Source organism: Eleutherodactylus coqui, chromosome 8 (assembly GCF_035609145.1).
Source record: "Eleutherodactylus coqui strain aEleCoq1 chromosome 8, aEleCoq1.hap1, whole genome shotgun sequence".
In the NCBI taxonomy this organism is placed as follows: Eukaryota; Metazoa; Chordata; class Amphibia; order Anura; family Eleutherodactylidae; genus Eleutherodactylus; species Eleutherodactylus coqui.
The window spans coordinates 195,811,046-195,825,471 of record NC_089844.1 but is presented as its reverse complement, the minus strand read 5'-3'; the positions used below and the strand labels follow the sequence as shown (position 1 = coordinate 195,825,471).

The 14,426-nt window shown below is 44.1% G+C and overlaps 1 protein-coding gene across 1 annotated transcript in view; it reads right to left on the bottom strand.

Moving 5' to 3' along the window:
• Positions 1-1,219: 1,219 nt before the first annotated feature.
• The window catches only part of LOC136577311 (integrin alpha-M-like), a 141,928-nt gene continuing 128,721 nt past the window's right edge, over positions 1,220-14,426 (bottom strand). The window contains exons 18-30 of the mRNA XM_066577181.1: positions 10,967-11,071; positions 10,364-10,437; positions 10,141-10,282; positions 9,970-10,065; positions 8,807-8,886; positions 8,662-8,739; positions 8,056-8,122; positions 7,831-7,938; positions 7,398-7,481; positions 4,872-4,985; positions 3,762-3,854; positions 3,172-3,282; positions 1,220-2,812 (exon numbers count right to left, since the gene is read on the bottom strand). Of these exons, the coding sequence (XP_066433278.1) occupies positions 2,705-2,812; positions 3,172-3,282; positions 3,762-3,854; positions 4,872-4,985; positions 7,398-7,481; positions 7,831-7,938; positions 8,056-8,122; positions 8,662-8,739; positions 8,807-8,886; positions 9,970-10,065; positions 10,141-10,282; positions 10,364-10,437; positions 10,967-11,071 (1,260 nt within the window). The 3' untranslated portion in view covers positions 1,220-2,704. The remainder of the gene's footprint in view (positions 2,813-3,171; positions 3,283-3,761; positions 3,855-4,871; positions 4,986-7,397; positions 7,482-7,830; positions 7,939-8,055; positions 8,123-8,661; positions 8,740-8,806; positions 8,887-9,969; positions 10,066-10,140; positions 10,283-10,363; positions 10,438-10,966; positions 11,072-14,426) is intronic.

The window sequence follows — 14,426 nt, the reverse complement described above, 5'->3', positions numbered from 1 at the left end:
ACCTGATGCTGGTGTGAACACAACTGTATAGAAACAAGCCAGTGAAAGGATGAAAATCCACTTCCTATACCTCAGACAACCATGAAGCAGACGAGCTGTATAAATGGATTACTGCAGAAAGCCTGCTGCAGTCTACAAGAGAACTGGGACCAGAGAGAAGAATATCCAACAATGTCCTGCAGAAGTCAGATGAGCGTTAGTGACTTGTGAGTAGTCATTAATTCCTGGACCCCATACAACTTGAAAGTGTGAACAGTTTTACAAAGAAAAAGAACTTCCAGTGTTCCCATGTACAAAGAAGAAACCGATCCAACCGGATTCAATACCGTAACTTCTCTACTAAGTAGCATTCGGAAGCCGGGGAAAATGTATGTATTCAGCAGGAGGGTAGCTGGAGTAAGCAACTGAGGCATATAGCAAAGCTGCGGGTGCCCAGGGGGAGGGGTACTAACAAGTCCTCCTCATGGCTAGGATTGCTCGGCTATAGCTTTTAGTTGTCGACTCCCGGAATTAATTTGTACATTTTTGGATGGGAAGAGAATGTCAATGCTAATATATTACTGACGAGAAGTGCAAAAACTAGGACTTTGGTGCAAACACCAAATCAGAGAGTGATGTAGAGGTACTGATTGGTGATACAGCTTTATTAATAGCCAGCTAGTGAAACATTTCAAGGCAGTATACCTCTTTTTCAACATCTGGAATATAGTGCTGAAATGTATTCATATGTTGTAGAGCTATCTGTATATGCCAGTCCAATGGCATTAGTGGTCCATGGGAGAGGCATTGTGGATGTGTCAGCAGTCTGCAGAGTATGGCCTTGAGAAGTGCCACTAGCTAGCTACTAATAAAGCTGTATCATCGTTCAGTACCTCTACTACACTCTTCTATTTGTGCCTAAGTTCCAGTTTTCGCAGCTCTTCTCCATATGTTTGGCACTTCCATAGTCTACCGGCTTTTCAGTGTCACTAAGAAAGGAGCAACCCCCTGTAAACCATTATCTTTATGTTTCATATTTGGCCTTTCCACGCAAATCTCGTCCCACTTTGTTCTTTTTCTCTGCGTAATACATTACTGAGTTCTGCATGGGCCTCGAGAAGATGGTGAGGACTGGAAATAACACATCCCTCCAGCCCATAGTGGCAATCCAAGAAGGTGGGCGTTGACTTATGACGTGTTCCTGGGTACACACCACCTCATGAAGAACTCCACTACCACACCAACAGGACTTGTTTATTAGTAATACAGAGTACAGACAGAGAGCCCCAACACCCCGAACATCAAGGAGTGTGTACATTTATCACTATATATATATATATATATATATATATACATACATACACACACATAAGGCATGTGGCATAATTTGGGTTCAAGACATACAACATATAGTCATCCCATACTGTTATCTCCTATGGAATGTACAGTATGTATTGCTAGGTCTCATGACAACTGCTATACAGATCAGATAGAAGAAGGTTGATGGTTGAATTGTTGAATGAATGATCATTCGGCGAACAATGATTTCACACATACAGATTAGTCCGCAGGTGCTGTTACAGTCATACATACAGGAGGTACATGGTTAGTGACCAGGCGGCAAATATCTTTTCTCTCACTATTGATTGAAAATTTCAGCGTGTCATCAGTCAACTGAACTGATCATTTATTGTTGACTTTCACTCGGAACTCATTTTGTTGTACATGCAGTTCTATCTGTGAGCTATATTGTGTAGAGAAAGAGCCAAGCAGACTGATAATAGTTTTATGGGGAAAGATTCAGTAGAGCTTGTATTATATTCATTTATATCTCTGTACATCCTGAGCTGAACAGTCCAGTGGGCGGAGCTATCAGTGATTGACAGTTATCTCTTTATGTACAGCTCTGCCCACTGGACCATTAAACTCAGAATGTACAGAGATATAAAATGAATACAAGTTATACTGAATCTTTCCCCATAAAACTATATATTAATCTGCTCAACTCTTCCTGCTAACATGATTCCTGCAGATCACATTAATGATTGTCCATTCACAATGCAGAGCACAGTGCCCATGCTAAGCCTTGTAAAGGAACCCTTTGTGTAATGCGTATGGACATTTTAGTCTTTCCCTATAGATGACTTGTGCAAAGTGAATGCACAAAATCAACCAGGAGATGCTGCAACATAGAAATCTCCAGACTACAGGGAGGGAAGGGGAGGCGCAAAAATGATATAGCCCGCCCATGGAGGAGGAGCACAGTATACAGGATATAGAGGTCCATGTATTATTTGAGGTTTTCTATAAGGTGACGCTCATCATCAAGGAACTTGTGAATTCTCCATTGCTCAGGGGTAGCTCATCATGGCGCCCCCCCCTCTTTCACTACTACACCGATTTTGGATTATTTGCTGCAGACATCAGTCTTAAGCTTTGCTTCACTCGTCATCAGTGTAGAGCAGATAATTATTGTAAAAGTTCATCATGTTCAGTCAATGGGTGAAGTCTGATGCACCTACAGTGACCATGCTGGTGGGAATGAAGGGCGGCCATGCTTATGAAGATGAAAGGTGGCCATGCTTCATTTTGGGGGGATCCTGAATACTGGGCGCCCTGAGCTCAGGGTTACATGGAGCTGAGAAGGTGATGTGGGAGGGTAAAGATGAAGAAGGCCATGTCCTGGACAGAGCAGGCAGCAGAATATTCTGGATCACAGTCCTCCTCATTCCGGAACTCCGTCAGCCGGGGAACCCAGAGCTGCAGTGTCTCCTGCATTTGCACCTTCCGTAGTCTGCAGCATATCCTTGTACTGACGCTTAAAGAATCCAAGCTACAGAAGAGAATAGCGTAGCAATAATATAAAGAAATGGGAGATATGTGATAAATGTAACATCTGAGACTGTCCACAGGCGGAGTCTTCCTCCTTACTTCCCTACAATAGTTACTGGAAGGACCTGTGGGAAGAATCAAGGTGGTGGAGCCAAGACTCGTCTGTGATCCAGGAACAGGGTTCTCCTGCAGAACCTTGACCACTCTCAGCTGCACACAGGGCTCGTAACCTCCACCACCATCACAGAGGAGGTTTCTGCCATGGTGCTGCCTAATATGAGTTTCCACTTATAAATCAGATTTAGGAAATGTTAATTGTGGAATCAAGCAGAGTTGTATTGTCATGGGGCTAACACTCACCTTGTAGAGGCCAGCAGTAATGAGGGCCAAGAGGACCAGTCCTCCAACACTACTCCCGATGATTACAGGGAGGTAATTATACTGAACAATCACCTCCAGAACTGTCTGAGTCTGCGGAAGATAAAAGAGTAGACTATAAAAAGGGGGATCATGGAAAAGGTCAGATAATAGGGAATGTTGTCCAGATATGAAGAGCTACTGCTCTGCGTCCAGGTCTGAGCCATTGGTCCTAAAGGTCAAATTATGTGATACAGACCCACCACCTATAAGGAGGGGCAGGACAAAGCCACCACATATATCGAAGAACCAAGACAGACTCATCATATATACACACCCACCACCTATACAGGAGTACCAAGACAGACCCGCCACTTGTACAGACCCACCACCTATACTGGAGAATCAAGACAGACCCACCACCTATACTGGAGAATCAAGACAGACCCACCATATATACAGATCCACCACCTATACCAGAGAACCAAGACAAACCCACCACATGTATAGGACAGGCCCGTGTGGAATGAAGAAAACCCTCATCCCATCAACCCACACAGTCTCTGTACATCATAGATGGTGGCGGCTGATACCTGAGCTTTGGTGAAATTCTGCTGCATAAAATACTCTTGAAGGTTGTACTGGATTTCAGCTGAGCTCTGGAGAGACACTTTCTTCTGTTCAGTCTGAGACAGAAAATGAAATATTATTGTACGGTACCAACATATCATCATGCCATGTATTCATCCCCAGGTTGGACACAGGACCAGAGCATGACAATGTGGAGGACAGGAGACCTCATCATCAATAGTTACTGACTGAGGGAAATTATCGAACTGCCCATGTGGCTCCAGGAAGAGTCTTTTAACATGATATGGTAAAATTGGGAGCAAAATTGGGAAGGCTGAATGTTGAGGCTGCATCCTCCGGATCATACACATTAGGCTTCACTCATACGAGTGTATGTGAGTGCATATTTGCTGTGTACGTTCAATCTCCATAGCTTTCTTGGCATGCATGCGCGCATAATATGCTCCGAAATAGGACATGCTGTGTATTTCATGTGTATCATGTGAGCAGCACAATGACAGACTATGGAATGTTAGTACTGAATGCGTAATATGCTGTGAACATACTCTTGTGTGAGTGAGGCTTTAGAGTTAATGGCCATCGCCTCCCTCTCCTGATGTAGAAGGAGGAGGTAACCAGCTTCAACATGTCGATCTCCAAGCAATGATACTTCATTTACTTTTCATATAGGACAGTGAAATAAAAACTTTTAAAAAAGCATTTAAGAATGCTTTTTTAAAGTTTATATTTCACTGTCCTGTATGAAGAGTAAATAAAGTATCATTGATTGGAGATGGACGTTGCATGAGCTAGCAGCCCACCAAGTCTCCACATCAGATCTCCTCCATCTCAGTGGAATTATCAAGCCTCAGAACGGTGAGCCCTTTTTAATCCGATTTTGGATTCACTATTTGCACTCTCCTGATGTACACTGCCCTCATGGTATGTACATCCCACATGGGGGACTTCTGACTAGACCTGACCCATGGAATATGCAGCTGTGAATTACTACAGGGCACTGGTCCCATAGTATCTGGAGAATGTTCATAATAGAGATGACATGGGACATACGGGACTAATGAGATGGTCTTCATCCTGTAAGGGACAATACACAGAGCACATTGTATCATCACCTGTGTCTCCCAGTTCTTGGTCACCACTCCACTGATAGTGAAGGTCACGGATTCCCTTTCCTTTAAATTGCTGATGTTACAGACAATCTGGAGACACGTCCCAACAAAGCAGTTCTATGGTAGGAGACAGATAGGAAAGAGTCATGAAAATCCTTCTCAGCATGGCAACCCTCCGGTTTCCGATGTGCTGGTGTTTTCCGGTATCATGTAAATTCATCATAATCTTTGTAGAATGTTCTGTAACTTTCTCCTAGACTATGGGTGAATTTATCAATTGATTTGTAACAGTGTTTTGGTATAAGAAAAATTGCAAATTATGGCACACATCTCATGAAGAGTGAGAGGAGTTGAGATCTACATCAGTCTAACTGATTGATGGCACTGACCTGCTCATAGCAGACATAGTTATCACTTTCTGTCTTTAAGGGGTTGTCTGAGTTATAGCTTATCTGTAAAACTCCTTCCATGTGCATTAAAATTACAAATAACCATATATTCACCTCTCCCTACTCCCCCTGTGTCCCTCAATGGTGTCCGGACCTCCTTGCCTGTGTTTGTTTACAGGCTGCAGTCCCACCGGTTTATGGGATGTCACAAGTGCTGCCGCCAATGACAGAGGTCAGCAATTGAGCACTGTCATTGGCTGCAGCACCTGTGCCATCCCATAAACATGATGTCATGGGAGACCCAAAGTAGCGCCATAGGACACAGGGGGAGTGGGGAGAGGGGAGTATATGACTATTTATTTTAGTGCATGCAGAAGGAGTTTTCCAGATAAGCTATAACTTAGACAACCCCTTTAAGGACATCCACAAAGCAGACCTCTTGGTGAAAAACTGAAACAGAAAGTTAAGATTTATTAAGACTGACATTTCATATCTAAAAGTTTTGGAGTTACATGCGCCAAATTTACTGTTTTCAAGATTTCTATTTTTTGCCAAAACAAAGAGTCACTGATATAATTTATGTGTAGGGCAGGATGAGAAAAATAATGACATCACAGGAATCATGAAAGAGCAGAAGACATTGGAGAGAGCGGAGAAGTGGGTAGTAGTGCGATACAACGAGCAGCCAGGGAAGAACAAACACCTATAGAGTCATATAGTCACAGTCTGGTCAGGGAAGAAGAACCCTACAGTCGTGTGGTCACAGTGCAGCTGGGGAAGATAGACCCTACAGAGTCATATAGACTCCTGGTACATAGTTCCTGGGAAATAGCTGATTGTGGCTCTTCTAATTCAGAACAGCTTTACCCGTGTACAGACTAGTGATTCCTGGACTTTGCCGTATAATGTAGGTGTGGACACGTGGGCAGAGGGGGCATGTGCTCTCTGCTGACCCTATACATTCTACATGCTTTGTGGGGCAGGGGAATAGTTAGTTAGTTATCTCGCTTGGACGACGAGGCTCTGTAGAGACGATCTAGAATGACCACGACCGAGAGCATTGTTCCATTCAGTGTTGATGTCGGAGGATGTACCGTTGCCTATCTGTTGCACCCATGAGCGCTGCGGATGACTAGGAGGCCTTCGCCATCTGGCAGGGTGTCGTCTCTCGATTTTCCTAGCAATTGCTGCAGTTAGAGCACCGTGGGCCGGGACAGCTTCTGACAAGCATGCAACATGACCAAAAAAGTGCAAGTCGTCTCCTTGTTATTGTTTTTGTGATTGACTCAAGCCCCGTGCGAGCCTGTATCTCGCTGTTTCTGGTGAAGTCAAACCAACGGACTCAGAGAATCTGGCGTTGGTATCGCATGTGAAAGCACTGCAGACGCTCAGTGGTTTCTGACAGCAAGGTCCAAGTCTCTGAGCCGTACAATAATATTGGCATTACGCAGGTCTGGTAAAATCGAATCTTAGTCCTGAGTGTTATGTTCTGCTTCCGCCATAGTTTATACATGGACCTCATTGCTGAGGCTGCCAGCGCTATTCTCCGCAGGATGTCCGGAAGCGCCCTGCCATCTGTGTGCTGAACGCTTCCGAGGTACACAAACTCATTGACAGCGTCGACTGTCTGGCCGTTTACGTCTAGGTCCAGAGGGATTGCACCGGCTCCTAGATTCTGCAGCTTGTTTTTTCTCCCGGAGATGTGAAGCCCAATACAGCACGCCTCTAAATCGAACTGTTCCAATAAGTGTCTCAGATTATTAGATGCGATATCCAAGAGTGCAACATCGTCAGTGTAGTCCAGGTGTACTCCGGAAGAGTGACCCAATTACATTGGATAATACGCTAATCCAGTCCATAGTCCTGCAGAAGAGTGCAGGAGCCAAGACGCAACCTTGTTGAACACCAGACAAGGTCTGAAAACTAGCAGAGGTTGAACTGTTGATATGGACTTTGCCAGATGTGCCCTGATGTGTCTTTTAGTAGGTTTAGAAGGGATGTGGGGACGCCAATGCCACGCAAGGCCTTCCAGAGGGCTTCTCTGTCAACCGAGTCAAACGCCACCTTGAGATCGACATAGCGACAGTAATTATCCTGAAAAATCTAATTGTGATGCAGGCATGTAGAGGAAGGGACTTACCAGAACTGGACTCGCTTTCGGGAGCTCCCGGGCCTTGGCTGTATCTTCTCTCACACTCGCTGTTCTGCACTCAGTGATTTGAGGCTAAAAAGAAGAGGAGAGTCACACCATAGATACGAAGAAGTAAAATGATCAAAAAATGTTTGCAGTCAGCTACAAAATATGTTAAACAACAGATTCAGAAAATAAGAAGTGTGCATGGCTCCGGATGAAGTCCTCAGGATTAGATGAGGTCTTGAGTACGAGATGAGGTCATCAAGATTAAATGTGGTTGTCGGGATTAGATAATGTCTTCAGGACTAAATATAGTCTGCAAACTGTAGCAGGTGAAGGCTGTAGCTGTGTTGTGGAAAGTGTTAGGATTTCTGCAGACAGCATTTGCTCCAGAACATTCGGACATCCTTATAGTATTGGGTAGGGATTTATCAGATACCTCTGAGGTGGTGATGTTTGGTGTCTCCCAGATGGTGCTCTCTCCCAAACGGACAGGAATTAGGAAGGTGACAGAGAGTGGGAGTTCTCGTGGTCCAAGATTTTCCACCTGCAGAAGAGAAGATAGAGGGATTGTTCTGTGGCCTCAGAGTCCTGGGAGAAACCACATTATAACGGCACACACTACCAAATATATGGAGACCACACAGAGCATGGATGTTCTCACCCTGTACACATGTCTAATGCTGGGATCAGGGGATGTATAGTTCTCATATTTACTGGAATCTTCAAGGCTGAAACACACACAAAAAGTAAGTGCAGGGAACACATCCAGATATTGTAATACTCACACAGTGGTCTCATCAGCTGTCTGCTCTCCACACAACCATACACAGGCAAATGTAATCTACTTCTTACAGAGGCAGAAGTATAATTCCTGATACAATTTATTTCAGTAGGAAATAAGTTGATGGGTCCAGAGGTAGTGACCACTATGACCCTACAGTCTGCTCCTTTATGGGAGACCCTGGATAGATTCAGCATCATCTGAGCTGCTACCAGAGCCTCGTGTGTGAATGCAGTCCTAAGCTCTCGCTCACGACCTGAAGGTTGCAAAGTCAATTTCCACATTGCTCAGGGTTGACTCAGCATTACATCCTTCCGAGGTCAGTAAAATGAATATCCAGCTTAGTGGGGGGTAATAAATAAATTAGCTGAAAGCACTGCGGAATAAGTTGGCGCAGTGCTTTCAGGTAACTTTTACCTGAAATAAGGTCATTTTTACCTTGTATTTTTACCAGATACAAAACAGATTTTCTGTGTCTTTACTCACCCGGTGATGGTTACATAGATGGAATAGAGCACTTTTATGGAAGATGAGGAGCCCTTTATTTCATCTTTCTTGTTGTCACTGTAGAAACACATGAAGAATTACACATGGCTTCGCAAGATCTGCATACCATGTATTGGATTCTTACCTGGTCACATTGGCAGTCATATTTAGTGAGTATCCCAGAACAGCCTTTGGTGCAACATGAAAACTGACCAAGAAGATGGCCTGAAAGAGACACAGAAGAGTATATGTCTCCTAGTTTAGACAATTCAATGCCTGGACCTGGTAAGGACTGCAACTGGACACCGATGCTGGGTGAATATACAGTGTAACATTGTATAATAGGTTGAAAAAAGACATATGCCCATCTAGCTCAGCTCTGCCAATCAATTTGCTTCCAGAAGACTACTGAGCATTACATGATGTGTTCATGAGTCTATGGCCAACAGACATCTGTCCAAGGGTGAAGTCACACGAACGTATATCGGCTCGGTTTTTACGCCGAGCCGATATACGTTGTCCTCGTGTGCAGGGGGGGGGAGGACGGAAGAGCCAGGAGCAGGAACTGAGCTCCCGCCCCCCTCTCTGCCTCCTCTCCGCCCCTCTGCACTATTTGCAATGGGGAGAGGTGGGACGGGGACGGGGCTAATTCTCGGAACTTAGCCCCGACCCCACCCCGCCTCTTCCCATTGCAAATAGTGCAGAGGGGCGGAGAGGGGGACGGGAGCTCAGTTCCTTCTCCTGGCTCTTCCATCCCCCCCCCCCCCCTGCACACGATGACAACGTATATCGGCTCGGCGTAAAAACCGAGCCGATATACGTTCGTGTGACTTCACCCTAAGTTCCGAGAATTAGCCCCGCCCCCGTCCCACCTCTCCCCATTGCAAATAGTGCAGAGGGGCGGAGAGGAGGCAGAGAGGGGGGCGGGAGCTCAGTTCCTGCTCCTGGCTCTTCTATCCTCCCCCCCCCCCCCCCCCTGCACACGAGGACAACGTATATCGGCTCGGAGTAAAAACCGAGCCGATATACGTTCGTGTGACTTCACCCTTAGAAAAAGATCAACAGATGCATCCAGCTGAGGGCAAATGACCGTGCTGGTTTCTGTGATGGGTCTGATTAGAACTTTTCATGGAACTCATCTGCATGGAAGAGTTTCCTGGCTTCACTGCCTGATAACAATCTGACATGGTTATCTGTTCTGTGACCAATTATGAGTAAACCTCTATGGTAAGCAAAAGGGTGATCAACTATCCCCTTAATGTATGACATGGAGAGCAGCCAGTCAACTGTCTCTTGAGCTCTCCTTACCGTAGTGTTGGGTCTTAGCAGAGGTCGGTTGACTCCGCAGCTCACCACTCTCTGGTCCTCCTCAGTTGCACATGTAATCGTAGCTCGCTTGTTGCTCTACAAATCAGAAAGGGCATATAAACTAGACATGTCCAGAACAGGAAGAGACACTGGTGAGAGAAAGACACATACCTGTAAAAGAGATACTCTGCGATATGACAGGTCTGGGGGGAAGGGAATGAGGACACGAGCATTGTACGATTCCTCCCCTTTATTCGTCACCGACACTGTTAGGTTAACATCGAGAGACAAACCAACCACCAGAGGCTGGAGACTGCAAGAGAGATTAGACTGTCACCAAATGAGGTGGCCATGAATACGAAGTAAGAAGGCCAAGACAAGAGCCAGCTGTTACCTAGTAAAGGTGAGATTCATCTCCAGGTCATCCTCACACACCCCGTCAGCTCCACAGTTCTTCTCAAACAAAATCTACAAGAACAATTTTCAAGACTAAAGAGAACAGAGAAGAATCCTCCCATAAACTGGAAATAAAGGACCTTTCATCAATCTGCTTCCACTTGTGACTGGAAGTGTGGATAAATTATCCCATATTGTGTCACCACCAACCTGATCCTCCACTAATGATGACTGGATCTATCATACACCCTCCCCTGAGTGGCCCTCATACCTCCCCGGAGTGGCCCTCATACCTCCCCAGTGCGGCCCTCATACCTCCCCGGAGTGGCCCTCATACCTCCCCGGAGTGGCCCTCATATCTCCCCGGAGTGGCCCTCATATCTCCCCGGAGTGGCCCTCATATCTCCCCGGAGTGGCCCTCATACCTCCCCAGTGCGGCCCTCATACCTCCCCAGTGCGGCCCTCATACCTCCCCAGTGCGGCCCTCATACCTCCCCAGTGCGGCCCTCATACCTCCCCAGTGCGGCCATCATACCTCCCCAGTGCGGCCATCATACCTCCCCAGTGCGGCCATCATATCTCCCCAGTGCAGCCATCATACCTCCCCTGAGCGGCTGGTCCTTGAGTCCTCACTAAGAACAGGATTCCCAATCAATGAAAAGTTCAGGCTGATACGGAGAGGAGTTAGAGAGTCTTCCACACACTCCTTAGGGTTCAAGGGAGGAGAAATGAGAAAAAATGTAGAACATATGAGCATAACTATGTGAGCAGAGTTGTTCCATTCCCTTAATCCAAATCCTATTATTTCTCATACACTGCTCTAACATATTATTCGTATACACTGCCATCATACATTGTTCTCAAACACTGCTACAATACATTATTCTCATATACTGCTTCCTTTGGATCAACATTGGGGCTGAACTGGATGGCCATATGGATGTTTATTTTTCAGCCAAACACACTATGTTTGCTCTCATACATAAATCTCATCCACTGCTCTCATACATTGATTCTATACGCTATACATTCCATACATCGTTCCCATACACTGCTCTCAGACATTATTCCCATACACTGCTCTAAGGACATTGCTTCCAAAGATTATTCTCATAGAGTGTTCCCAGATATTTTTCTCATACATTTCCGTCATGCATTTCTGATCCACTGCAACCATATCATCATTTTCATATACTGCCCACATAGATTATTATCATACACTGCCATCATATATTATTCTCACATTGTATTCCCACACGCTGCCCTGTACCAGGGCAGAATGTTGTTGTGACACCGGAAGGTTACTTTAAATGCGCCTCAGTAGACTGAAATTTTTAATGTTTTTCTAAATGTGGATATAAAACAATTGTTAAATGTTATTTTCATATTCTGCCCTCACACACTGCTCCCATACATTACCATACACTATACTTACACACTGCTCCCATACATTACCATACACTATACTTACACACTGCTCCCATACATTACCATACACTATACTTACACACTGCTCCCATACATTATTACCATACACTATACTTACACACTGCTCCCATACATTACCATACACTATACTTACACACTACTCCCATACATTACCATACACTGTACTCACACACTGCTCCCATACATTACCATATACTGTACTCACACACTACTCCCATACATTACCATATACTGTACTCACACACTACTCCCATACATTATTACCATACACTGTACTCACACACTGCTCCCATACATTATTACCATACACTATACTTACACACTGCTCCCATACATTACCATACACTATACTTACACACTGCTCCCATACATTATTACCATACACTATACTTACACACTGCTCCCATACATTACCATACACTATACTCACACACTGCTCCCATACATTATTACCATACACTATACTTACACACTGCTCCCATACATTACCATACACTGTACTCACACACTGCTCCCATACATTATTACCATACACTATACTTACACACTGCTCCCATACATTATTACCATACACTATACTTACACACTGCTCCCATACATTACCATACACTATACTTACACACTGCTCCCATACATTACCATACACTATACTTACACACTGCTCCCATACATTACCATACACTATACTTACACACTGCTCCCATACATTATTACCATACACTATACTTACACACTGCTCCCATACATTACCATACACTATACTTACACACTACTCCCATACATTACCATACACTGTACTCACACACTGCTCCCATACATTACTATACACTATACTCACACACTGCTCCCATACATTACCATATACTGTACTCACACACTACTCCCATACATTACCATATACTGTACTCACACACTACTCCCATACATTATTACCATACACTGTACTCACACACTGCTCCCATACATTATTACCATACACTAACCTTACACACTGCTCCCATACATTACCATACACTATACTTACACACTGCTCCCATACATTATTACCATACACTATACTTACACACTGCTCCCATACATTACCATACACTATACTCACACACTGCTCCCATACATTATTACCATACACTATACTTACACACTGCTCCCATACATTACCATACACTATACTCACACACTGCTCCCATACATTACCATATACTGTACTCACACACTACTCCCATACATTACCATATACTGTACTCACACACTACTCCCATACATTATTACCATACACTGTACTCACACACTGCTCCCATACATTATTACCATACACTAACCTTACACACTGCTCCCATACATTACCATACACTATACTTACACACTGCTCCCATACATTATTACCATACACTATACTTACACACTGCTCCCATACATTACCATACACTGTACTCACACACTGCTCCCATACATTATTACCATACACTATACTTACACACTGCTCCCATACATTACCATACACTATACTTACACACTGCTCCTATACATTACCATGCACTGTACTCACACACTGCTCCCATACATTACCATACACTGTACTTACACACTGCTCCCATACATTACTATACACTATACTTACACACTGCTCCCATACATAATTACTATACACTATACTTACACACTGCTTCCATACATTATTACCATACACTATACTTACACACTGCTCCCATACATTATTACCATACACTATACTTACACACTGCTCCCATACATTACCGTACACTATACTCACACACTGCTCCCATACATTACCATACACTATACTTACACACTGCTCCCATACATTACCATACACTGTACTTACACACTGCTCCCATACATTATTACCATACACTATACTTACACACTGCTCCCATACATTTCCATACACTATACTCACACACTGCTCCCATACGTTAGCATACACTATACTTACACACTGCTCCCATACATTACCATACACTATACTCACACACTGCTCCCATACGTTACCATACACTATACTTACACACTGCTCCCATACATTACCATACACTATACTTACACACTGCTCCCATGCATTATTACCATACACTGTACTCACACACTGCTCCCATACATTATTACCATACACTATACTTACACACTGCTCCCATACATTATTACCATACACTATACTTAAACACTGCTCCCATACATTACCATACACTATACTTAAACACTGCTCCCATACATTATTACCATACACTATACTTACACACTGCTCCCATACATTACCATACACTATACTCACACACTGCTCCCATACGTTACCATACACTATACTTACACACTGCTCCCATACATTACCATGCACTGTACTCACACACTGCTCCCATACATTATTACCATACACTATACTTACACACTGCTCCCATACATTACCATACACTATACTCACACACTGCTCCCATACGTTACCATACACTATACTTACACACTGCTCCCATACATTACCATGCACTGTACTCACACACTGCTCCCATATATTATTACCATACACTATACTTACACACTGCTCCCATACATTACCATACACTATACTTACACACTGCTCCGATACATTATTACCATAC